The 27008-nt window shown below is 42.8% G+C and overlaps 1 protein-coding gene across 1 annotated transcript; it reads right to left on the bottom strand.

Moving 5' to 3' along the window:
• Positions 1-1711: 1711 nt before the first annotated feature.
• Positions 1712-26689, bottom strand: ATP7A (ATPase copper transporting alpha). Its single transcript, XM_056491430.1, has 23 exons — positions 26618-26689; positions 20634-20777; positions 17702-18194; positions 16238-16957; positions 15307-15513; positions 14236-14399; positions 13470-13631; positions 12763-12839; positions 12349-12574; positions 11741-11974; positions 11384-11475; positions 10825-10952; positions 10517-10671; positions 10085-10219; positions 9112-9306; positions 8131-8313; positions 7649-7862; positions 6912-7058; positions 6306-6448; positions 5795-5998; positions 5153-5270; positions 4566-4668; positions 1712-4243 (listed from the first exon to the last, which is right to left on the bottom strand). Exons 2-23 carry the CDS (start codon positions 20739-20741, stop codon positions 3967-3969), a joined length of 4485 nt encoding a protein of 1494 aa, XP_056347405.1. The 5' UTR covers positions 20742-20777; positions 26618-26689; the 3' UTR covers positions 1712-3966.
• Between the last annotated feature and the right edge of the window lie 319 nt (positions 26690-27008).

Here is a 27008-nt window from a genome sequence, read left to right as displayed (position 1 = left end):
GACCAAGCAGACATGGTACAAATTCACAGCTACTACTTAAATTGTCCAGTCAACTGGAAGGAAAGAAAAAAACCCTCACATTGCCCATAGCACAGCTCTGCTATCAAGGCAGATGCTGAATTTGGAATCAGAGTCTGACCTTAAGGCCTTGTCATACTGCTCTGCAGAGATGTGGTCTGAAAATGTTACTTAATAAGGGAAAAAAAAAGAAAGATCATCTTAAAAGATGATGCAGCCACCCTGAACTGAAAGCATCTAGGGAGTGGTTCAAAAGAGTCTTAACAAATGTTAATTCTCTATTAAAACTGGCATTTCTTGAAACCCAATGAAGGTTGCTAGCCAGACTAATGCAGAGATTTTTTTATCTGTCACAGATTAGGCCAGGCTACTTGATGAGCTTTTGGTTTAGCTTTTTATTTATTTATTTTTAATTCAGCCAGAGCTAAAACAGAACAGTTCCATTTGAAAGAAGGCTCACACACTGCCTTAACCTGAAATACCTCAAAGCCTAAATTAAACAGTCCCAAATATTTTGGTTACAAGTTTTGTGCAACAAACCTGCATTTTCCAAACCACAAGTGCTAAAAGTGACAGTTTCCACTCCTGATGGGGCATACTAGGCCTGAGACAGTCTTAGAGGATGAAATTACAGGGTTGTGTCTTAAGGAAAAGTAAAATTCTTCATGTTGGGAACACTTGGATATAACTTAAACTTGATTGTGACACAACAAGGGTTAATTGGCACAAACCAAAATACGGGAAATTTCATTCTAACATAAGAGGGTGAGTGACCCTGGAAGCCCATCCTTGGCCTTTTGCTGAGACAGCTACAACTATTTAAAGGAAATGAAATAATATGATTTAAAACAGACTTGGGATGCTACATTTTTATTTCAGAGCTTATAATTGCCACTAAAATGATGGAGGCACAGTCTTTAAAGAATAGGAAACGTGAGACAACATGTTTTGAGATGCAAAGAACTGTAACAGCCCTACATTAACATTCCAACCAGCACTCACTTCTCCATTCTTCATCCCTAAAACTGAATAACAGAAGTTCTCCAGTTTAAAACATTTTGTTGGAATTTCTAAGCAAAAAAAAAAAAAAAAAAAAAAAAAAAAAAAAAAAAAAAAAAAAAAAAAAGCACATAGTTTTTAATAAATAGAAGTGTTTTCCTGCTTCCATTTTGTTCTGGCAATTTCACATTTTTTTTTTTTTGTATAAAATTTCAAGTGTTTTAAACTTTTAAAAGAAAGTAAGTTTGGTAAGATTCAAAGAGTAACTTTTAAAGCCTGGAGCATATGTACTTTTTTATTAAATAGAGCACAGGTTTATAAATAGCTAGACACAGAAAACAATAAAATAGACAAAGGAGTAATACAATATTGTTTGTAACTGAGTGTTTCCACATGATACTTGAAATTTCTGAATCCAAACTGTCTCCAACAGAAGCAACCTATTTACATATTAAAACATTTACATTTGGGAAAACATTGAGTTCCCACACGATTCCACTTGCACTGTACATTCAAACTGAAAGGGATTTTGGTTCTTCAACATAAAGCACCTTTTGTAATATTTTAATCACAAGATAAGCATCCTAGAAGTCACTACCTCACCCTTGGGGAGTGCTGGACAGAGAACCTGCTTTCAGAAATCTGAGTTTATCACAACTACCTTGCCCCCACCTCCTTGGGCTCAGTTATTTCCTCTCCCCCAGAGCCTGATCCTCTCTCTGGCTGTCCCCTACAAGCTGCTGTTCCTTATTCCCTGATAATCATCCTGCATCTCTTTAAGTGTCCTGGTTTGGAAAAAAAATCTTATTTTGCTGTACCTGGATCAAACACTGAGATTCACAGAAAATGATAAAGCCTAGGGAAAAAAAATACCTGTGTTGGGAAAAAGTTGGAGGTAAAGCCATGAACATTCAACCTTGACAGCATCTGGACAACAACAGGTTGAAGACAAAGTGCTCTAAAAATATATTTGGAAATTGTTTAACAAGTTCTTAATGCTGCTTTATTTACCAACAAGGAATTCAAGCCTGAGTTACCTCCCTGTCTCCTGCAGTGGGAAGGTGATGTGTCATTTCCATGCCATCCACTCCCCAAGCAGCACTGAAACTCAGCTGCAGGAGTGACTGAGACACCCACAGCACAGACAGAAATATGTAAATACCTCCCTTCCACCTGCACCTGTGCCAAGAACATGGAGAAGGAGGATAATAAACAAGACAACTGAAATATTTGCATGATTGTAAAGCACTAAAACCCATCCTAACACAAACAGGTTTAGGTAACAATCTGCTTTGTAAGAACAGCTCTGCTGCTGCAAACTGAGAACAAACCTCATGGAATGCTGTGCAGTGATGTGTCTCAGCATGTAACACCACATATTACATACAGGTGTAAGCTAATTTATAAAAATACTCTGTATTCATGTAGAGATATTAAGAAACCAAATCCTGCTACAGAAATATTTTGTTTCTTGAACCAGCAGCAGGTGATACTGCTCTCCTCACTGCAATACAGGTACCCTGATTTCCTAACATCACAACCCCCAGCACAGCTCTTCTGCTCTCACACAATGGGATTTTTCTGGTGGTTCTCACATAAAATGCAAGAGCTGTTTACTCAGGACTTTTTACATACACAATCTATGCCCTGACATCAGCCTTTGAGTTAAAAAGCAGAACATTAAAGAGAACCTCTTTGTCTTCACCAAAATGAGCATTTCTCTTCTACAAGCACAACTGGTACACATTTACATCATGAACTGCACTTCATAATGAAATTCAACATTATTGAATTGATTAAATGCAGCAATTGCTGCCAAGGACTGCCTCAGCAGTGGCTGGGGAGAGCAAGGTTCAGTGAGTAACAAACACCAGCTACTGCTGATGAGCATCTCTTTGTCACACAGTATATTTCGGATATTAATTTCATGATCAAAAGCTGCATTTTGATATTGCAGTTCATCAACAAATGACAACTGTCTGAATTCACCATGCCTGGATCTGCACAGACCAAGCAGAGGGGGTTTGGATCAACCAGTGATTCTGGGCCATTCCCAGAATACAGACACTTCACAAGCAAAGAACTGTAAAGATTTTAAAGTCTGTGACAAACTCCCCTGGTTCACTGAAGCAGTGCAAGTAGATCCTGATGGTGAGCACTGCTCCTTCCTAAAGCTGAACACTTTGGCTAAAGCCACCTCACACTGATAGTGCATTCAGGTGTCTTTGCAGCAGTTTTTGGCTTAGGAGAGGTTGGGAATGAGCAAAACTCCCAACCCAGACAACCTTCAGGCACAGTCTCAGGGCAGGAGAGTCCTGGGCAGGGTGTGCAGAGCACAGTGTGGCTACAGCCCCAAACCTCCCTGTTTTCTGCCATGCAGGAATCCAGATCCCACGGAGATGATTTGAAGCCTGGAGTGTGAAAAGCTGGAACCAGATGTTGACAACAAGAAAAGGCATTGGAGAGGACCCATTTCTGGCAGAAGGCAGGCTGTGGGAGTGAGAGGGTTCTGAAGTAAGGCACATCTCTCTGCAAACAGAACCTTCAGGATTTTGCAGATGCAAATTCACAATTTTTTAACACAGTACTGAACTCCACTAGGCATAAAATAGCCTGGTAAATCAGGGAAATCAGTTTCTGCTTCCTTAGTTTCCTTAATTGTATTTTGACAATTTGCCAAAATAAATGCTATACTGCAAGCTCCATGGAATGGGAACATAGCCCTGTTTGTGAGCATCAACAGCCCCACACAGATATTTTTGGTAGGTCTAGATTAAAAACCACAGAAGACCCTGGAAAGTCACTGCAAAAACTACCTCTACACTGAAGACAAATACATCCAGGAGACCTGCACAAGGATCAGGACATGCACAGACCTCACAGCTGTTCTGGTTGTGTTTTTTACTTCGGGGTCTTTTTGCTGTGCCTCAGTGGGAGTGGGAGGAGCTTTCACAAGGCTGTGTCATCCTCTCCTCCCAGCTCCCCCAGCAGCAGGGAGTGCTTGTCGGGCTCGCCGAGCGCGGCGCTGTTGAGGGAGCGCCTGTCGGAGAGCAGGGAGCTGATGGAGGCTCTGCTGTAGGTGATGATCCGATCCACCAGGCTCAGCCCGGGGGAGCCAGGCCTGCCCTCCTCCAGCCCCACGTGCACACTGATCTCTGAGGGGCTCCTGTGCCTCAGCTGGCCACGGGCACGCAACTGCAGCTTCTCTGAGCTTGGCTTCTGGTACCTAAGGAAGGAAAAACAGAATATAGCAATAGCTCTGAAGCTGAAGTACACTGAAATATTGATTATGCACAAGCCAGAGACATTTATAATTTGACCAACACACTAAGGCCAATAAGGAATTTCCCACTCTGAACACTTCTGATTTGTACAACTCTTCATATTAGAAATTATAAACACTACTCTCTGCTTAACACAGACTTTCCTGAACTGTTCTTCAAAAGCCTTCAAGATCTCTCACAGTCCCACATTTATTTTCTGTCACTCAAAGTAGAAGACCTGAGCTTCAAACCCAAGTTAAAAACCACAAGGCTGTTCCTACTCACATCTTTAAGAGCAAAGAAGAAAGCACAACAGAGACTGAGGAGGCAGCCATGGCTGCAGAGCCCATCCAGGGCTGCAGAACCAAACCAATGGGCAGGAAGACACCTAGAAAATGACACCAGCAGTAAGTTCAGAATAGGAACACTACATTATTCATATATTAATAGATACAATTTCACAGAGACTGTCTAGTTTTAGGGTTTTTTTGTTAGTAAATGGGATTTTAGTTTAAATGATTGATATTTAATACATAAGGATTTGTGGTTTATCTCAACTAGAGCCTCAGTCTGAAACTAAGAGGTGGCATGTCCTGCTCACCCTGCAATAAAACTGCTTGTTCACAGGATCAGGCTCTTTCAATAAACCTTTTATCTTGAAGCTATTTTGATGTGCTAAGCACATCCACAGTAGCCATGGTGTGGGAGGAGGACAGCTCACAGATATTCCACTGCAACATCCCCAGGCAGAGAATTCTGCCCTTCCTGACAGCCAGAAATAAAGACAATGGAAACTCTCCCACACAACAGTAAATCACTGCAACCCTCTACTCACTGACCCAATCCAATTAGTGCAGGCAGCACTCACACACCTGCAGCTATGGGAACTCCAATGAGATTATAAATCAGAGCAAAGACAAAGTTGATCCGGATCCTCTTCACGGTTTTCCTGGATAAATCTATGCTTGCAACCACATCCATCAGGTCATCCTGTAAGTTAAGAAGTTTATTGGAGCAGTCAGAGAGACAAATCACACAGGTGATGTCTTCATAGTCCTGTTTCACAGCTCACTGCAGTGCACTGGATGTAGCAGTCTAATCACATTCAGCCCTCTGGAGGCTGCTCTGCCCAGTGCCAATCCATCATCATCCAAAAACCATCCACTGCACCTCCCAGCAGCTGCAAACACTGACCACAATCTGCCAGGGAGTGGCTGATGTGTAGGAAGAAGTGCCTCTGACTCTGGAGGTGCTGTGGTGTGTTACCCAAATGTAATTTATGTTTGCTGAAGAACAGGTCACTTTGTCTTCCTTTGCCACTTTAATTACCCCAAAATGTGCAATATCCAGAAAATGTGTAAGTTTCCTTCACGAGGTAATCACTGCACTAAACACAGTGAAGAAAATCTCTACTCCAGTTCTCCAGCTGATGGAGATTGTGCACCTCTGGATCACCCAAAACATCCTGGGCATTCTGACCCCTCCTACCAGCTCCCTTTAACCTGATTTCTTACCCTGATGAGAACCACATCAGCTGCCTCAATGGCCACATCTGTGCCTGTGCCAATGGCAATTCCCACGTTGGCCATGGCCAGGGCTGGGGAGTCGTTGATGCCATCTCCAACCATGGCCACCCGCTTGCCTTCGTCCTGCAGCTGCTTCACTTTGGCCACTTTGTGAGAGGGGAGAACCTCTGCAAACACTTTGGTGATGCCAACCTGAACAGAGAGACAGAGGACACAGCTTTTCCAGCAGCTGTCAAAGCTCCTGCTTGGAATGATGTGGCTAAGAAGAGTGAAACCCATTTATCCCTCGTGAGCTAAAGACAAAACCCAGCTGATGATATGCAAACAGCTCTGAATTCACAGCTGATGTTACTTCCACTCAAAAACTTCTTGCACTTTTTATTCCAAGTTTTCTTGAGCTACCATCTTTCCCAGCAGACCAGCCACCAGCAATATGAACATGCCACAGCACCCTCCCTGCTGCAGCCAGCTCCAGCCCAGGCACAGACCACCAGCCCACCTGGGAGGCAATGGACCGAGCTGTTTTGCTGTTGTCACCGGTCATCAGGACAACTTCCAAGCCCATGCTCTTCAAAGTGCACACTGCCAGCTCAGCCTCTGGCTTCACGGTATCTGCAATAGCTATCAAGCCACAGAGCACTCCTGAAAACAGAAAGAAAGTGTTTGTAATAATGGCCTTCATTAATTTAGGAAACAAAAAGTAACTTTCCCCCCAAGTAAGAACAGTTCCAGAACCAGTTCATCCTGACAGTAAGAAGTGGGATGAGAACAGGTGGCGGTACAGCAAGGTTTAAAGCTGATACAGAGAATGGACTGCACAACCATAATGAAAAAGGAATTTATTTTTTCACCTTTTTCCCCTTTTGCTTTCTTTGAAGTCTTTGCCTTATACTATTATGCCCAACTCTCCTGTCAGCTAAGAAAAGCAGGAAGAGCCTTTCTCATAAGAAAATGCTGTAAAACTGATTCATTATCTCTTTTCATCCCACTACCCTGCTTCAGGTATAGCTGTTATGACACACTATTTATGAATCTCTGTGTATGTGATGTTTGATGTGGTATTTAGTGGCAATCGAACTGAGCACAGCAGCAGCCCTGAACTCACCATCCACAGCTGCCAGAACAGCCGTGCGGCCTCTCCGCTCGTGCTCCATCATGGCTTTGTCCACCTCATGTCTCACCAGGAGGCCATTCCTGGTCATCCATTCCCTGTTCCCAATCAGAACTGAGTATTTCTGAGAGGTCACTGTAGCTGAAGGAAGAAAACACAGTGCTACCATCATGTGGATAACCAGGGAATCCAAACAGAAATAAAGAATTTCTCAATACTTTCTGCTCTGCCATCTCTTCATGTGACCTTCACAAGAGAGACACCAACACTTCTTCAGTCCTGGGGAATCACCCCATGCCAGAGGGCCAAAACCCACAGGTCAAAGGACAGTAAAGGTCAAGTCACCTTCCCAGAGCTTCTGATTTCTATGTGTTCATAGAAATGGAGCTGAAAGACCTAACAGTGAGCTGTTCTTATCAGTTATGCAAATACACACAATTTTAGCAAGCAAATGGAAACTTGGGATGAAGCAAAGTAAAACCAGAGAGAGCTGACAGACAACTCCTGTCTGATTTTGCAGTCCCATATTCAACATGCAACTTGAAATTGTATTTAACTTCAACGTTCTGAGTGATGTGTGAGCACGCAATAAACTAATGAGCAACTATGTAATGTGTGCCTAGATGTCAGCCCAGTTCTCCAAGGCAAAAATAAGGCACCTCATTCCCAAAGATCCCAAAGACACAGAAGCAAAAATTGTCCATTTATTCTTTAACCCAGAATCAACTTACTTGGTAGTTCAGCATCAATGATCAAAGCAGACTGCACTGATACATCTGCATTCTCCTCAATGTTCACAAGTGTCACATTTTTAGCATTGTTTTCTTCAACCATTCTGTTTTTCCTGTAGAGTAATGCTTCAATATTGGTGACTTTGCAACTAATTCCACAGCCTGGAACTACCTGAAAATCTGTACATGTTCCAAGGGTTTCTGAGTTCAGCTCCTAGAAAAAGAGGATGAAACATGATGAAACTATAAAGCACACAAAATATAAGTGCAGTTTGAGCAAAGAGGAGAAGGGAAATAATCATCAAAATCTAGGTCTGAATGGTGCTTTTTAACACAGTGTGATTTATGCAGCTCCACAATTTTCAGCTTTCCCAAGTAAACACAGCAACTACTCAATCTGCATGAACAGTCTGGTGGTATTGATGAAGTCCTGCAAGAGAGGCTCTTCCCCAGGGAGAGCAGGCTGTGTGTGGAGCCCTCACCTTCCTGCAGTACTTTGTGATGGCTGCTCCCAGGGGGTGCTCACTGCTGCTCTCTGCTGTCCCCAGGATCGCCAGCAGTTTGTGACGAGGGAGGAGGTTCCCCTCCACCAGGAACTTCACCTGCATCACCTCTGGAGTGCCGTGGGTGATGGTGCCTGTTTTGTCAAACACAACCACCTTCACCTGCAGGAAAGCAGAAGGTGCAACATACACAATGAACTGAGCATGGAGGTGCAGATTCCTTGGAGAGGCACCCACTTTAACCAAACTCCTGAACATGGAGTGATCACCTAACACAGAATTCACAGAATCTCTGCATTGGAAGGGACCAAGATCATCCAACCCATGCCCTAACACCTCAACTAGACCATGGCAACAAGTGCCACATCCAGGGATGGTGATTTATTATTTACTTTTTAGTTTTAATTATGCATTTTAAGATTACTGTTTATGTGATTGCACATTTTTTGATTGGTGCTTTTATGCTGTTTATGTGCCTTGCATGAGCTTTTTAGGTACCATGATTGGCTGCTGTCTAGAATTTTGCTGTTTACTTTTATCTTAGGTTTTTTAATTTTGGTATTCTGCCTTTTAGGTTTTTTTTCCCCTTGATTTAGTACAATTTATGTTTCAGTGGCCTTGAAGGGTTTTAACAAGTTGATGAAAAAATGGCTTATTTTGTACAGTTGTTATAAACTAAGAAATGTAGAGAAAAATTGCTAAGCATGCAAAGTATGCAGAAAAACAACGAGGCAGCAAAATATGGAGAAAAAGAGATAAATACAGTTTGGCTGGTGGATACAATGCAGACTATGGCCTGGACTTGTTCAGAATTACTACAATCATCCTACTGCACTCTGCCCATCCACCCAACCCTCCCAGTCACACAGAACACCCCGAGCTGGACGGGACCCACCAGGACATGCCACCACCTGCTCCAACAAGAGCTGGCACACACCCCCACCCCCTTGGGGTGCTGACCTTGTGTGCCATCTCCAGGGGCTCCCCTCCCTTGATGAGGATGCCGTGCTGGGCGCCCACGCCCGTGCCCACCATGACGGCGGTGGGGGTGGCCAGCCCCAGGGAGCAGGGACAGGCGATGCACAGCACCGTGATGGACGCCTGGAACGCGAAGCGCAGGATCACCTCTGCTGCTGAAAGGCTCTTGTTGTAGCCCTGGGCAGGGAGGGCACTTGGTCAGGGAAAAAATCAAACAGCAGCAACAGCACACTTGGCTATGTATTGTCTTGGAGTTTGCAAACATCTAGTATATCACTGTGTTAACGCTAAAGCACAAAGCATGCAAAACCTGAGATGAATGATTAATCAACCGACTCATGTTCTACACTGCATCTACCCTCAACTTTTTTATTTTCCTAAGCAAGACACCACATGCTACAACTCTTTAATGATGCACTGTAATAAAAGATACTCCATCAAAAGATATACAGTAGGGAGAAAAAAAAAAAGCAGGTATGAAGATGGTTTTCCTTGAAACTGAGAAATTCTAATCAGAAATAGTTTTGAAATGCAAAACACTGTGGGGATCATGACCCTCCTCTAGAATTTGTAATGAGGATGAATTCCACTGATGTCAAGATGAATTTACACAGAGCTACACACATAATTGGAGCTTGTGACAGGAGGGATTTCCTTTTCCCACAGAGAAAGGATGGATGGTGGGAAATTTGACATTTAATATTTGCTTCTTTTAATTAACTTTTTTTAAATCCTAACTTACAAGAGTTGATTAATTACTGTGGATTCTCTTTAAGTATAAATGCAGACATGATACAATATAAAAAAGTACTTCATGTAAAAAATGTAATAACAAGAGCAGTAATAGTCAGCAAGTGCCTGCAAGGGTAATCCAGAAAGGGAACCACTGCAGTCTAATGTAATTTTAAGGCTGTTTATTAAATATTTCAGAAGGTGTTTAAGGAGATTTACTTACCAGAAAGTATTTCTCCACTATTTCAAAATCCACAAACCCAATTATAATCCAGGCAAAAAGGGTAACCACAGAGACAGCCACAATAAAAGGAACGAAGTAGCCACTAAGTTTGTCTGCAAATTGCTGGATGGGAGCCTGAGAAGGAGAAACATCACTCAGCACCATTATGTTTGTGTCTGAAGGCACAGAAGAGAAGAATCACAGCTGCTGCTTGCAGCACACTTGGCTTGCCACACTTCATTATTACAGATTTACTTAATAAGAGGATGAGACCTGGCTCAGCAGACAGGATCAAAGTCCTTATTCAGCAAGACACTTGATTATGCAGCTGCAATTCAAATCCAAGCAGTCTCAGCCACCCTGCAGTGATTTGGTGTGCTGGTGCCTGCATGAGACAGCAAACCTCAAGTGTTAAATTGGATTATACTCTACCTTAGAGGTCTGGGCCTCCTCCACGAGTTTGACAATCTGGGACAGAGTGGTATCAGCTCCCACGTGGGTGGCTGAGATGAGAAGGGACCCGTTCTGATTGATGGAGCCTGCAATAACTGTATTGCCAGGCTTCTTGGTCACAGGCATGGCCTCACCTGAGAAAAACAGACAACACTGCTGAAAAAGCACCTTTGGGACAGCTGCCACTCCTAACAAGGGGGAGAACATCAGCTGCATCAGCTTCACTTCCCCTCTGCAGATTTGTTTAAAGGAAATGGACTTTACTCTTGGAGAAAGCAAATGCTGACCTGTGATGAGAGACTCATCCACCATGGAGTGTCCTTCAATAACTCGGCCATCCACTGGGAATTTGCCTCCTGGGACCACTTTGACAATGTCCCCTCGCTGAACCAGCTCCACATCCACTTGTTCCTCACTGCAATGGTGCAAATGTTTTATGAGAGACTGGAACTGGAGTGACTCAAGCAAAGGAGCTGACACTACACACAAAGCACAACCCCACTGGCTGGCATTAGTGCATACAAAAATGATCACAAGAGAGTCAGGGTGCTCTTTAAATTGCCTATTTTGTCCTAATTTTTATTACTTTCCAGTTAATTATTTCCATAATTTCATTTACTTCCCAGTTAAAAAAATCCACCTGTGTGTGTTATGACAGCAAAAACAAAACCCAAAAAAACCAATAAACAAAAGCATTGTTAATTCTGCATTTTAATATTTTTATCTGCTAGCTAATCTGAAGTTATTTGCTTCATAGTTCTATAGAACAGCAAAATTTGTCTGTGAATTAAGCACATTAACAACAAAAAAGGAGCAACAGAAAAAGCAAATGATAAAGCAAGATACCTTAAAAGAACGTTATCAGGGCCCAAGGTAACAATAGTAGCTTCAGTAGCTTGTAATGAAATTAGTCTTGCCAGTGCTTCTGAGGTTTTACCCTAGAATAATAATTTTCACATTTTTCTGACTATACTATTGAAAAAAAAAAGCTGGGTAAATGACAACTATGTATGTTGCAATTTACCCTTCTAAGAAAACACTTTCTACAAACAGTCTAAGCCAAACTTTTATTAGTTCAGTTATTAAAGATTATTTTACAACACAGAAGGTTAAAAGAACCCAGCAGAATTTTGCAGGGGATGATTTTCCAAGGCTCACAAGAGCCTGAAATGGTTCTCAGGGCTTGGTTTGTGCTCCCCTCACCTTTGCCACGTGCTCCAGCCAGCGGCCCAGCGAGATGAACACGAACAGCATCGGGGGGGTGTCGAAGAAGGTCACAGGGTTGACTTTGGCCCTCTCAGCCATGGCCACCAGCAGGATGATGGAGGAGTAGAGGAAGGCAATGGATGTTGCCAGCACCACCAGCACGTCCATGTTGGCTGTCCTGTGCCTCAGTGCTCGGGAGGCCTGGATGTAGAAGTGCCACCCCCCGAACACCTGCAATGGCATTTCACACCTCTCTAACACACAGCAGCAGCTTTTCCTGTTCATTTGTGGTATTTGCCTCTTTCCCTGAACAAAATCCCAGCTCTAGCCAGGGCTGTGATCCTCCCACAGTGCTCTCAGGTATTCCCAGTGCCCTCCTAGTGGGACTCAGGAGCTGCCTCAGGTGCACAGCAGCTCCCCACAGCCTGTCCTGCCCCTGAGAATCCCCAGCACTCATTATTTTGGCAACAGCAGAAGCACATAAAGATCTCAAAAGTATTTTGTATCAGCATAATCACATTCACTTCTCAAACTTAATTTCTCCATCACCTTCCAATTTGAGCATTTAAGCTCAACAAAGCAGTTGTTGTCATAACCCCACTCACCTGTACAGGGACACACAATAAAAATGACAGGAAATTCATGACTGACAATCCTGGCAGGAGCTGGTACTCCAGGACCATGGAGGAGTGGAGGGCCTCCATCTCCTCAGTGCTCATGTTGTGATGTGCGTGAGCATCCGAGAGCTGGCTGTCCATCACCATCATGTAAATCATCAGGCCCATCACAGGGATGCAGAAAACCAGGCTCACCACAAAAGACCTTTTCCACCTCAGATTTAAAAAGAGAAAAAAAAAAAAAAAAAAAAGGGAAAAAACTCTTGTATTGCAGTCAAGTTCTGGAGAATATTTTAAACTCTAAGTCTGCATAGCCACAGAAAGAAATCATAAATTGATGGTTGAGTAACAAAGAGGAATGAAAGATGTTTAGGGAATCTTAGTATGTTAAGGAATACTTACTGCCTGATTTCCTGTTTGTGATCCAGATGACTGGCAGATCTATCCTTTTTGACTAAGGAAGTAGTAAAACCTAAATCCTAAGGGAAAAAAAAAAACAAAGCACAATAATAGAGAGAACAGTTGGTGCTAAAATGCACTTTGTGATCAGTTACTGCCAAATTACTGATTGTGCCAGCCTTACCTTTGGTTAACTTTATTAACAGTTCTGATATGTTACTATTGTTTAGTTATTGTTGTCTGTTACTATTGTTTAGTTACTTTCCAAAAAGAGAAAAGCAATCTAATGTACAAATGAACCTTTCTAGAATAAAATACTATTCTAAAATGTGGCTTTTAAGAAGAAAATGGTTGTTCTTAAAGCACAGAAATTGAGAAACTGAAGAAGAAGACTGAGAAACTTATTTTACCTCTCACCTGCAACAGTATTTTATTTTTAAATAAATGTTCTTTATTTTTCTAAAAACCTATAGGTGGTATCTCCAAGTTTACCATGACCTGGATTTCACAGTATTTTTAAAAACTTAGCTATGTTTTAAGAGAATATTTTTAAGCCAGAACACACAAATTAGCTGCAGAAACCTGCAGTAAGAAAAAATAAGATTGAAGAAGAAAAACCAATTTTTTGGCTTTAACAGCCTTTCCTTCTATTTCTGGGGTGTGTAGGACACTGGACATTTTAGGAGACTTGGTGCCTACATGAAACTCACCTTTATGACCTGTATGACATCTCGAGGACCAATGGCCTCAGGGTCATATTTGATGTGGGCTTTGTTGGTTGCAAGAGCTACAGAGCAGTACAGAACACCATTGGTCTTCATGAGGGTGGATTCTATCTTGTGCACACAGGAGGCACAGGTCATCCCTCTCACCTGTAAAATAAAGGTTCCTTCCTGTTAGCAAGGCACAGGTTACTTGGCAAATGCATCTTAATAAGGAGGAAAAGTCCTTGTCACTATGCTGCATTATTTTTGATTTTTGGGGTGTGAGCACTATAGAACAGAAAAATAGTTTGGGCTGGAAGGAACCTTAAAAACCATCCAGCTCCAAGCCCTGCCATGGGCAAAATCATGGTGCTCAGGACACCCTCCAACCCTTCTGGAGGAAGCACAGCATGAGGACAAGGTTATTAAGCCCTGCTAAAGCTCTGATGGATGTTCAGCCTCAGGGCTGGGGGACACTGAGATACACTCAGCTTCAAAAAGAAAAAAAGAAAGGTAAATTCTGGCAATAGGAAAACCAAACAGAAAAATACAGGAATATTTCTCTGCATTTTCAGTACAGTAGTAGTGAGCCAGCAGAGTTTGCAGGGCAAGATAAAATCTGTGATACATACCTGATATACACTTACACTCCATTTTTTATAAATTAACCTCTACTACAAGATTAAACTCTAGAAGTGGACACTAACACAGGCATATCCAACAGATAAAAGTAATAAAAGCTGAGGGAGGCTGGGTTTAATGATCAGCTTACAACAAGTTCCAGGATCCCATCTCCTTCCCCACAGTTCTCCAGCACGGTGGCTCCAAAGCCCAGCTCCCGAATGAGCTCTGCAATAGCTGCAGGGTGAATGACAGCAGGGTTGTACCTCACTTCTGCCTTCCCTGCCATGAGGGCAACAAGGATCGAGTGGATTCCTAGGAAACAAAATACATGAGTGGCAGATCAGGCTTAAGAAACATCCTGCATTTATTTTAACACAGTTTACTGAAATTGGGAAAGCTTGTGTGTATGTAAAGAAAAACATCCTCGTGTTTGGAAGCTACACCAGCACCTCAGTGCAGGTGTGGCAGATGAGCAGCATATCTTTAACAGTCAAATTACAAACATTCTGTCTATGCTATATGAAAAATTATCTATTTTCCCTTAAAAGAAGTTCTTCTAAAACACAGTGCTGTGTTTTTCTCTGATCTGCATTTATCATTTCTGGAAGCCTTTTTTAAGGAGAACCTGTATGAGAAAGAGCAGATCTAACAGGCAATCCTACAGGACACAGAGGATTTGGATTCATCCATTTCCTAGGATGAAAAAAATTAAAATCCAGGCTGACTTGAAACCCATCCATCTTGATTACAACAATTAAACACAGCCTGCATTAATGACTCTGTTACATCACAGCCTTGCAGACATTTGTTCCTGCAAATGTAATCACCCTAACCACTGCCCTGACTCTCAGAGCTAAAATTAACCTGTGTCCCTTTAATCCAGTCACACTGTCCCTTCTCACAGCTCCCTAAAGTACACTTCTGCCTTCCAGCTACACACCTGGGAACCTCCTTCCAGCAGGAAAGAGCAGCTTTACCTTCAAAAGGATCTCCTATTTAATCCCAAAGTTCCTTGGAGCACTCAGCTGCTGCTTTTGCAACAGCAGTGTCTGGGCAGCACGTCCATAAAGCAGCAAGGATGTCCCTGTTCCCACCTATGGACCAGAGGTGAGGAGGAACACCTGTCCTGACAACCCACCCCTTAAACACTGCAAAAACCAGATGGATTCTCCAAACAAATGCTTGGAAATGTAACAAACAACACTGACACACATCTCACCATCCTCCCTTCTGAGATTCCTCTCGATGTTGGCCACGCACGAGGCACACGTCATTCCTGTCACCTGCACATAGCACTTGGAGATGGTCTTGCTCTCCTGCCTGCCAAGGTGGGCTGGTGGCACTTTGGAGGGTGGCTCAGGCTTGTGAGAGTCCAGCTGTGCTTCAGGGCAGGGCTGAGCTTTGGCCACAGGGAGTTCTGCCTTTGCTGGAAAGGAGATTGCAGTTTGTGACACTGTGCAGAGAGGGGTGAGCTGCTGTGACACTGCTCTTCACTGAGACTGGAAATGGAAATGTGGTTGTGCACACCTTGTCATTCTGATCCATCCACCCCTCTGCCAGTTCAGAGTCAGCAAAAGAAAACAAGACAAAGGTGGGCCACTGATCAACTTAATGGCTTGTTACTATTCTTCCTTTTGCCTTTCCTCATTGTGTCTGATCTGTTGTACATCCTGTTGTACATCTCCTGTAGCTGTAAGCAAAACCTCTGTGTTGCAACCCTAATTTTACACACAGTTTTACTGACTTTACCTGGAGCACAAAGCTGAACTTGTAAGCAAGTGCATGTTTCATAAGCAAAACCAATGTCTTTAACCTTAGAGAAAGGCTCTGGAACTACAGGCTCCTTACAGCAATTCAGAGGATCCTGTTTGTGCAGGAACAAGGTGAAAAGGATTAAATGTGAGCACCCAACCACTTCTGCAGCTATTGACATAAAATAGCATTTATCTGACATATTTATATTGTCAGACATCTCAATGATTTGAATGATGTATTAAAGGATGTGCATATTATCCTTAATGATCTCAGCAGCAGTGAAGATATAAAGCTGTTCTTGGCAAGCACAAAGCTGCTAAATTTCATCTTGAGTGGTATCAAATCCTAAGCATAACTACACAATCCTTGTAAATTTAATTTTCACATGTCATTACCTGGAAAAGATGCATCAAATCCCATATCCTCTATTGAGAACCTCAAGTCTTCTGGGCTTGTTTGGAGTGGGTCATATTCTATAGTCCCATTTCCATTTGGGAGAGAGACATGAACAGACTTCACACCTGCCTTTTGGGACAGCACTCCCTCAATGGACTGCACACAGGAGCTGCAAGTCATGCCCTCAATATTGATCACAACAACTTGAGTGAGGGGCTGGATGGGATCTTTGGAAGCAGGGAGAGATTTCAGTGGAGACAGTGTGGGCACAAGTGCCAGGTTCTCATGCTCCTCAAAAAGGCTGACCCTGAATCTCTCTGGAGACACACTCTCCACAGCTTTCCTCAGCTGTTCTATGCTAATTAAATTTGGGTTGTAGCTTATAGCAGCAGATTTGTTCTCTAAAGAAACCACAGTGCTGGTCACTGCTGGCAGTGCTGATATGGTGCTCTGGATGTTGAGGACACAGGAACTGCAGTGCATGCCCTCAACTCTGAACACAACTGTCTTTATGCTGGAGTCTTCCCTCTGTGATGCCTCTGAGCTTCTGGGCTGAGCATTCCTCAGCCTCTCCAGGTCAATCCCACTGAGCTTCAGGGGTCTAGGCTGCTTTTTGAAGGCTGCTGTGAAACCTGCTCCTTCAATTTGCTGTTTTATTTCTTCTGCTGTGATTAGAGGAGGCTGGTAGACAACAACAGCTTCTTTATTGTCCAGGGACACTGGAAATTAATCAATAAAATAAGTGTGTGTCACTGCCTTAAGCATAATAAGCACATCACAGGAACTTGTCAAAGCTTTCCAGCAACACTTTAAATGGTCAGAAATGTAACTGCAATAGAAAGGAGATTTCATTGGTTTGGTAAAGATCAAACAACTTAGTTCTTCAACCGATTTTTGTCTAGTACTACATCAATTTTCAACTCCTCCTTAAATTTTTGCCCTTTCTCCAGGATTTTCACAAATGGCATCACAACTTCTTATTGAATTTATCCTGTTTTGGGGTCTATGACAATACACTTATCCCAAAGCTAACTATATCAGTAAGCTGGCCCTGCCTTTTAGGTTTTTAATTGGATAGAAAAGATGAACTATTATTAATTAAAATTTTAAAAAGTCATCTGTTATTAGAAATTTCTATAATTGGTAATAAAATTACAGAACTACTCCAAGCTCTGTATCAAATACAAAACAACCACTGAACACCATTACACATGTAACAGACACATCCTTCCCACAATATGAGCTCCTTAATTTCTAGTCCACATTAAAAACATAATTAAATACCCAGTCCCACAGAGTCACTGTCACACCCAGCTATCTCATCCAAAACCTGCAATGCCATCAGAGGACAAACAGCATGGCAACCTCAACTTACATAAACTCACTAAGGCTGCAGCTCTAATCTGTTGAACTCCTTGCAGTTTGCCAGCTTCAATTTGCACAGAAACACACTCAGGCTTTACCTCTAATCCTCTGAATGCCCTGCAGTTTGCCAAGCTTCCCCTCGATGGTGCTGGTGCAGGAGTGACAGGTCATGCCTTCCACCTTCAGGCGGAGCACAGCGCTGCCGCTCGCTGGGGACCAGCTGGAATCCTCCCAAGCTCCAGCTGTTACCTCTGGCACAGAGATGTTCAAATCTACTCCTGGGACCATCTGGGTAATGTGCTTGCCATTGGTGATGGAAGGGATGAATTTCACCACTGCAGTTCTTTGATCAGAGGACACTTTCACATCCACGATGCCTTTGTTCCTCAGCAGCGCAGCACAAACCTGCCTGGGCGTTAGGGCTGACTGGGCAGGGAGGGTGAGGAAAATTGTGTCAGGTAGAACAGGTTGTGGGATTGAATCAGGCAGGGTAGCATCAAATCCCATGTCACAGATGGCTTCCTGCAGAGTCACTGGGGTTTGCAGCTTGGAGTCGTAGATGACGATGGCGTTCTTGTCCTCCAGAGAGACCTGGAGGGGATAAACAGAGCAACTGAGCAAACTGCAACACAAAGAGCTGGGAACTGACTCTGCACCAGGCTAGGAACTGCTTTGACTTGCAAAGATTAGCAACACTTGTCCAGCATAACCTTCACTATTCACCTCAGAGAGCAAAGCCACCACTAAGTAACTCCTGCTGTCCTGTACAACAAAAGAGCTGAGAGAACAGATCCCAACCCCACTCCCAGCTCCAGAATCCTGCAGGAGTCTGTCCTTGCAACATCCAGACAGCACCAAGGCACTTACTGAAACTTCCAGAGCCAAATTCACTTGAATTGGGATGACTAACCCAATTCAACCCCTGGAGCAAAACAGCCCATAGAAGAAATTGGAATAGGTTAGCAGTAATTCTAATGCAGTTAGGAGTAAGTGTCCTCAGGCTGCAAGGATGGAAGAAAACTCTCTCTGAAAAAACCCACAGCTTTAAGCAGCAGTGAAAGGAGCCTGGCATTTCCAGGCAATGAAGGCACAGGCTGGTAACTTGCTGTGAACAAAAACCTGCTTAAAACTTCTCCAAAACTCACATGAGACACCTGATATGTGACAAACATTAATGAAGCTGTTTTTTCTCTCTCTGTATATTTGGGTGATCCAGAGACATCCTCATTTGGTAATAACCTTTCCCATCTGATGGTACACACAGCCTCAATTTAATTTGCTCCCAACAGATGATACACCAAACACAATAATTGCAGTTTCCAAAAGGAAAAAAGCAATGCCTGCCAGAGGCCCAACACATTATCAATTCAATTCTATCTTTCCTCTGGGCAAAGGTACAACCTAAAGACCACAGACATAATTAAATTGTATCAGTTTAATCATTTTAAGAACCACCTTTCCTCATTTCTGTCCCAATTAAGGGCCTTAGCAGAATTAGCAACATGGGCATTTATTGGTTTCTTTGCAGAATAACCTGAAAGCATCTGTTTGTCTGTATTAGTCATCTAACATTCATGTCCCTTGCTGACCTAATTCATGATCACTATAAAAAAAGGTGTTTTATTATTCCAAGAGAATTTTCTGAATCAACTGATCTGCCTAGACTAGAGCTCTGATGCTGTAAAAAGGATAATTACTAAATATGACCTCTTAAAATTTCTTAAGAGTCCTGCTTTACTCAGACTAAGGTTTTGCAATGTATTGAAATAGCATTCAGCTTTGGGATAAGGGATTTACCTAAAAACCTAAATAAAAAAAGTCTTAATGCTGTCCTTTTGAAAACCTACTCCCTTTCTTATGTAAAAGACACTGAGGATGCACATGGTATAAATCTCCCAATCCTATCCAAAGTCACAGAAATCACCTGAGACAACACAAGGCTGACAAAATGACATTTTGATAGAATAAGAACAAAGAGAAGATCCTGAAATCAGATTGTTTTGGGGTATTATTTCACAGGCTGCTTTTAGCCTTTACCTAGGTTCATGCTTGCAGACACCCAGTGATTTATCTGGCCATGCACAGGGGCTGCTCAGAGCTCCAGGGCTCTGCTGTCACAGCACAGACTCACCTTAAAACTCCTTTATAGCCAAAAAACTGTCTTGTAAATTTTGCTGCTTTTCACCAAAATTTCTGTACACAAACACCTATTTCAGGCCACAGGGAACTGCTGTGAGCTGTGCAGCACCAGCTCTGCAGGGAAAGTGCAACACAATGGGTCTTGCAAAATCAGCTCCAGACTGATCTCACACACCCCAAATTAAAATTGTGCCCAGTTCTGGGAAGGGAAGTGTTCACCTAAGATAATCCACTAAACAGGAGTAAACTATTGATAAAACCAGGAAGTTATTATTTTCTTTGGAGAAAAATCAACAACCACAGAATGTAACATTAGTCTTTCAGAATACAGATACTAAATAAATAAACTTTCCAATTTTCTGTTGCTAAAACTGTTCTTTCTACCACAGGCTGGGTCACAAAATTCATAGAGTCTCTCAGCTTTTAAATTGCTTCCATTATTAAAACTACTATAAAAACTCTGTAAAATTATGTGTTCTGCAAGGATGATCAGCTCACCCTGGAATATTCTACAGTCCAATACTTTGCCCATGACAGAAGAAAGACCAACAATGCTGCTCTCTGAGCTAAGAAAAGTTAAAACTAAGTCAGGCAAAGAAAACCTGAATTAGGACAAACTCTGTTCTTGCATTTCCCACTGCCCCCCCCCATTACTTCAATATACTGAATCAATTGTAAAGGAGAAAATTAAGAGCAACAATGGCTTAATTCCTACTGCAATGAAGCAAGCACCTGTTTTTATCTTATTTACCAAAAAAACACCAATAGGCCTCCAACATCAGCTGCCAAGAACCAGGGAATAAACTCTTCCTACATTTTTCTCCTCTCTCAGAGCAGTTTCTCATGGTTTTCCATCCAAACCTTTGCAGAAGCAGTGCTAGAGTCCCTTACTTTGATGTTATGGATCCCATTCATCTTCCCAAGGTGCTGCTCAATGCTCTGGACACAGGAGTTGCAGGTCATCCCCTCCACGCTGATGGCCACAGATTCTGCCTCCATTGTGGATTTCTACTCTGGTCTTCTCATTGCTGGTGGCTAAAAACAAATCAGGACATTAGTTCCTCAAGAATTTCATAGAGATTGAAATGAAAACAGGGATGTAGTGAAAGGACCCCATGGCAGGGATAGGAATAAGAGCAGCTTCCAATCCAAACCATTCTGAGATTCCAGGATTTAACAGAAGAACTTCACCACATGTAATTCTGGTAGATGCAAAAATCTGAGCAGATATCAGGAGAATAGAAAACTTCACATATTTATTCCCATGAGTTTTCAAAAAGGGAAAGTGTTCAGACATTTATTATTTTATTTGGGTTACACTGGAGATCATTTAATTACATACAGCAAGCTGTGATTCACTGGTGTGAGATATTAAATTATACGGAGAAGCAGGAGAGGCAAAGGGACAGCAGCTCTTGGAATGCTGAAACAATTGGATCAGCCACAGCTGATAACTCTGTTTTTCCACATTTCTCTCTCATGCATTGCCCTCTGTTTGCAAAAACAAAGTGATATTGAAATTAGCCCAGGAAGCAAATCAAGCTTTTTGCCCCACCTCATTCAGAAAGGTTTCATTTCTGCTCCTCTGAAGAGCTTAATTACTATTTTTGCTCATAAAAACAAACCCAGAAAAAAAAAAAAACCCCAAACTACCGAACCTAAATGAAATTTGTAGAAATAACAGCTAATGAAAATGCCTTCTTTTGCTCAATGCATCAACTGTTAAGTGACTGAGGGGGAAAGAGGGTAAAAGAAGCAAATACCCAAATTTTTAGTTAATATTTTTAAAAAAGCAATGCAAGGTTTCATTGACAGAGAGGTTAGTGACCAGGGAAATTATCACAGTTGATGTTGGGAGCAATAGAAGCAGCAGGAAAATCTGATGAGTAATTGAGGAACTGAAGTGAAGCACAAGCTTAACTTGTTTTCTTACCCTGAGGACTTATCTTGGAAAACTCAATTACATTGATGTTTAGTAAAATAAATTTTTCCTGCTCCATGGTGACATTTCCAGACTGTTCCCTGGCACAGGAGGCCTGAAGGGTTCTGCTTTCACTTTGAGATGTGCCACAAACCATGTAAGAACACAAGGAAGTTTCATCATAGAAACAGGTTTATCTCCCTGATGCACAAAGACTAAATGCTGAACTTAATTAACAAGCAGTGAAAGAAGTATAAAACTGGGAATATTGACTTTTTCAATAGATGAAATAAGACAATTCTACCTGAGGAGTTATCACAGATCTCACTTCTCTGCTTATACAACAACTGAGTTATTGGAAACACTCAATATTTGTGTGTGACTATCCACACATCAAAGAAATGTAGAACTGTCACAGGAACTATCAACCAACAGGAAAATATATTCTAAGCAAATTTCATACAACAGCTCCCTTCTCAGGCTGATCTGCACACTCAGAGGTACAAAATACTTTAAAAATCACTAAGTTACCTAAGCAAACACTTGCTTTCCTGGCATCCCATTGACATGTGATTCCCTGTGCTTTCCCCAGCTCTTCCCTAAGGAATGCTCAGTCCACACCCAGCAAACAAGGACAGTAACTCCAGTCAGGACACACCAACATTCCCAAAGCCTGAAACACAAATAAAGCTGGAAAAAGCACTTGACTTACAAGGAGCTTTGTGAGCACAACCAGGCATGTGGGACTAAAATCAGACATCACAGACAGACTCAATCTGCCCTCTGGTAAGGTCTGGAGAAATGTGAATTTAAAAGCATTTCAGGTACCTGACCAACCTGAACTGCCCTGTTACTGTACTTTGAAAACAAAAATAAAGTAAGAGGATACCTTGGTTGTGAGCTGCTGTCTAAAATAATCAAAGGTTGGCAAGATGCTGCCTTGGAGGAGAGCTGTGAGCCAGGGAAAACCTGCTGAGCTCTGGCTGCCTTGCCTGTGCTTTGGTTTAAGAGATTCAGGCTGCAAACACAACAATATCCATTTTTACAAAACCAGGATACAGTGTTAGAGGTTCTCTGTCAAGCAAGCAGCCACACTCACAGTGCACTGAATTAGCGCTGATTACAGTAAACTGCAGCCAAATGCCCAGCAACACATTAAAAACCCAGCTGTTTAAATATGTAAAAATAACATTAAATTTATTTTCACATCTATTATTATTACAGTTTGTATGGGCAAAGTGCTGCCTCAATTTTCTCAGTCTGCTTCCTTTCCCTTCTGCTGTTCGTTCACAAACACAGCAGAGAAAACCCTTTCCTGGAAGAGGCTGTAATTCAAAGAAAAACCATAAAGGCATGTGGTAAAAAAAGTTAAAATTTATTTTCCCTTTTTTACCCCTCAAGGCCTTAAAGTACTAGGATTGAAACCAGAACTTCCATCACTAGATTTTATCTGCTGGACCAAACTGTCTCTTCTTTTTGTTCTCTGGCCTTAAATTAAAGAATGACATGATCTCTCTGACATGAGCATCACTCACAGCTCCCTGTTGGTGGGGATGTGGATTTTTATTTGCTTAGTTGCTACTTAGTTTTTATACTAATTTTAAAAACAGGTTGTCCTTTAAAAAAATGAGCTCTGTCCAAAACTAATGAGCAATACTTGTCTCTTCAGTCACATGGTATTATTAACACTGAATTGTTAATGAGCTGTTTCTCAAACTCTCTTTTCTGTACAGCCTTGCTGAAATTTCCAAAAACCAAACTGTCTGGATTTCCTGTGCTCCTGAAGCTCCAAAGACATTTTGCTTTTAGAAGGAAATGTAGGGTTATACACAGTGACTCTAAATAGACAAATCCTTTTTTCCTCCCCTTGCAAAATTCCCAGGACAACCAGTTAAACTGAAATTTAACCTAAGGCTGTATTCTACCTTGTCGTATTAATTTCATTTCTGATGCTCTGCCTTCCTTACAAGTGCTTCAAGGTAGAAAGAATTTGGCTGAAAATTGAGTATTTGTCATATTTCCTTCTGAAGTCCATGATTAAGCAGACTGAAAATACCTGTTGCACCAATGAATTAGGACTAGATCCACAAAAAAGGTACAAAAATGTTGACAATTTAATCCTAGCTCTCCTCATTTGGGCTAACATTTCCCAAGTTTACATAAAAACAGGCTTAGAAATCAAAATTCATATATTCCACATCAATGACTTGTGCAAGTTAGCACAGACACATCCTTTTAATTATAATGGATTTTCTTATAGGGAAAATACTTGAAAGCGAGGTCCTGAACAGACCTGAGATGCATAAGTTATGGATTACACAGGTTTTAGAGAAAAAAATAATGCTTTTATTCTTAACCAATGCATTGCTCCATCTATAAAACACCTTTACCATCAATTAATAAAGAATTTCAGAATTTGACAACACAAAGAAATGGCAGCTGTCTTTACAAGTTACCAGCTCTGTATTTAGTTCCGTTTTCTTGAAGGAAATCAGTTAATGCTTCTATGAAGCAAATGAAGCAAGAGAAAGAAATGATTTCTACTTCCAACAGAAATTTCTCCCTATGGAAAGTAAAATTCAATAGTGATCAAGCACAAGGTGACTGAGACACACATTCATCTCTCTGAATAGTTTCTTGATGTGCTAACATCAGTCACTGTAAAATATCTGAAGAAATAAGGCTCAATGAGGTCAAAGTCAAGGAATCCATAAAGCCACACTATCAACAAAAGAAAATTTAAAATAATGAGCAATGCAAAGAGGAAGTTACAACACCAGTAAAAACTCAAGAGCCTCATTTAACCCTAAAAAGGCCCTTTGGTACATCTAATATCTGAGCTCACCCAGGCATCACAGAGCAGCAAAGCTCTGTGCCCCACAGACACACTTAGTACCAGTTTTTGGATTAGTAAGGATACAACCAGGAAAGACAGATGCTTCTGGTTACCTGTACAGCTCCAGTTCTCACCAGTTCATAATTACCTTGAACTTATAGCTGCTGAAATTAAAAGAGGTCACAGCTTGGCAAATACCACACAAATGCCAGCAACAGAATCTTGCAGGTTTAATTACAGCCTTTGGATTTTATGAAATTTCTAAATGGCCAAGTACTACTTAGTTCAGTCTATTTATGGCAGCAGAAAGCTGAATTACTTATTACATTAAATGGAAAAAAGGTGCCTGTCCCTCAGTGTCTGCAGGGACCTATGGAAAAGAGCAAAGGGCAGGAAAGAGAAAAAGCTGCATCATCTCAGCCTTGGGCTCAAAAAGTGCCACAGAGATGGGTCCAACAGGGAAGAAGAAGGTTTTATAGAGTTCATGGGCAAACAGAGCCACTGGAAAGTGTGACCTGATAGGAGGTATGTATGATAGGCCCATGGATAGGTGAGGCTTAATCATTGAGAGAGAAACTGTGCATCTGCAATAAATGTCACAGCTACGTGACACTTCAAAGAGGTTGTAATTGATGTTGCTCAAGACCTTAACAAGCCCTGCTTGCTCAGCGGAGGATGGAAATTGCTCTCAGGGAATTTATTTCTATACCAACTGCATAGGGGAAAAAAAAAAAAAAGCACACATTGAAAACATTCTTTACTTCTAATGAGTCTTACAGTACTGAGACAAATTCTTAGCAAATCCTTTCACTCGTTCTTGGCTTTCCACAACCTCCTGAAGTCAGGTTTTTGGAGAATATGAATGTTTCCTTGGAAGAATCATAGGAACTATTATGAGTAGAATATAATTTATAACCCCTTGTTATGAGCACACCAAGGTCAATGGGGGCTCTTCAGTCTTAAGCTTAGTCTCAAAGTACTCAGCAGAACAACATGGAATGCATTACATAATAAAAATAAGAAGAATAAGACAGCAAACTACATATAATGCTAGCTTTTGCTTCCCTGCTTTGCCAACTGGGAAGGAAACAAGCTTCAGGTCTTTTCTCTACTAAGAAAATACATTATTAATTTCTAATCAAACTGTGTTTGTGCTCACACAGGGCAGTGTCACACAAAAAGTCCTACACTACCAAATCTTTGCCTATTTCCATCCACACAACTCAACAAGCATTTAAGTACAGAAACTCGACCTTTGCTGACCGCAAGATTTAAAATTTTAACTTTACACTACTTACATACCATTTCCAGAACACGAACACAGGAAGGCAACAGTTGTGTTGCTCTTGCTCATATTCACGAGATTTCACCCCAAAACATTATCCACAAATATCTCTCCTTTTCTAGAATATCCACATTATGCTTTTAATCAGAAAAAGGTGCTCGTGCACAGAGTGCTGCCATCAGAAGGCGGCGTGAGGTGACATGAGACTAAACACTAAGGAAGGTGTTCCAGAGGGATGAGCTGGAACAGGAACTCAGTGACTTTCTCTGGCCACTGAAGGAGCACAAGAGGGACTTTACCAAGTAAATGCAGACCTGCTGCGTGCCAAGCCCCGAAGCGTGGATGCTCCCCGATGAGCAGAGCCCGCCGGGTCCCTGCCCCGCTGAGCAGCGAACGCCGCTCTGGCTCCGAGACACGGAGATGCCACCGAGCGCTTCGGGGGTGACGCCCCGGGGCATCCCCGACCCCCCGGGATCGGGCACCCCACACACCGGGCGGTGTGCGGGCTCCTTGTGGCCGAGCCGGGAGCGTTTTGGGGCCCGGATCCTCCCGTCCCGTCCAGGACACGCAGCCGCCCGCACACCGTGACAACGGCCCGGGGGCAGCCCCGGAGCACGGCGGAAAGCGGAGCCCCCAAGGCGGGTCCGCACGCACCTGAGGCGGCGGGAGCGCCCCCGGCCCGCGCCCACAGAGGGAAGCAGGAGCCCCCCTAGGGTCCGCAGCGCCGGGCCAGCCCCGAGGCGCTAAGGGAGGGGAACAGCCAGGGCGGGACGCCGAGGAGGGCGGGCAGTGACGGAGGGGGGCAGCCCCGAGCGGGGTCCGCACGCACTCACCGGGACCGCGGCTCCGATCTCCGATCGCCGCTCCCGGCCCGGGACCGCCGGGCTCTTCCCCTGCCGTGCCACGTGACCGGCCCGCCCGGCCCCGCCCACCCGGCACGTGACGCGCTCGGACACGTGACAGCGGCGGGAGAGGCGGGGCCGCTGTCGCCGTGTCGCGACAGGAACCCGCGCGGCCACCGCAACTACGGGGGCTTCAACGCCCCTTCCAACCCAAACCAGCCCGGGATTCTCTGATCACCAAGCACAGCATGAGCCCACAACCGTTCTTTTCCCACCTCATTTCTCTGGTTGCTTCTACTGCAAACAGAAGTTTAGGCAGAGATGGAACCACCAAAAATCCGCTTCCTTTCCACCCCAAATCATTCTGCAGTTCCCCAAGAAT

Source organism: Oenanthe melanoleuca, chromosome 4A, assembly GCF_029582105.1.
Source record: "Oenanthe melanoleuca isolate GR-GAL-2019-014 chromosome 4A, OMel1.0, whole genome shotgun sequence".
Lineage (NCBI taxonomy): Eukaryota > Metazoa > Chordata > Aves > Passeriformes > Muscicapidae > Oenanthe > Oenanthe melanoleuca.
This window is presented reverse-complemented; position numbering and strand designations above follow the sequence as displayed.

Excerpts from the sequence above, each read along its gene's own strand:
- ATP7A (XM_056491430.1), bottom strand. The coding sequence starts at position 20,741 with ATGGAGGCAGAATCTGTGGCCATCAGCGTGGAGGGGATGACCTGCAAC. Across the intron at positions 16,958-17,701 it reads GGGCATTCAGAGGATTAGAG|TGTCCCTGGACAATAAAGAA; the intron begins GTAAAGCCTGAG and ends ATTAATTTCCAG. Across the intron at positions 12,840-13,469 it reads ATGTCATACAGGTCATAAAG|GATTTAGGTTTTACTACTTC; the intron begins GTGAGTTTCATG and ends TTTTTCCCTTAG.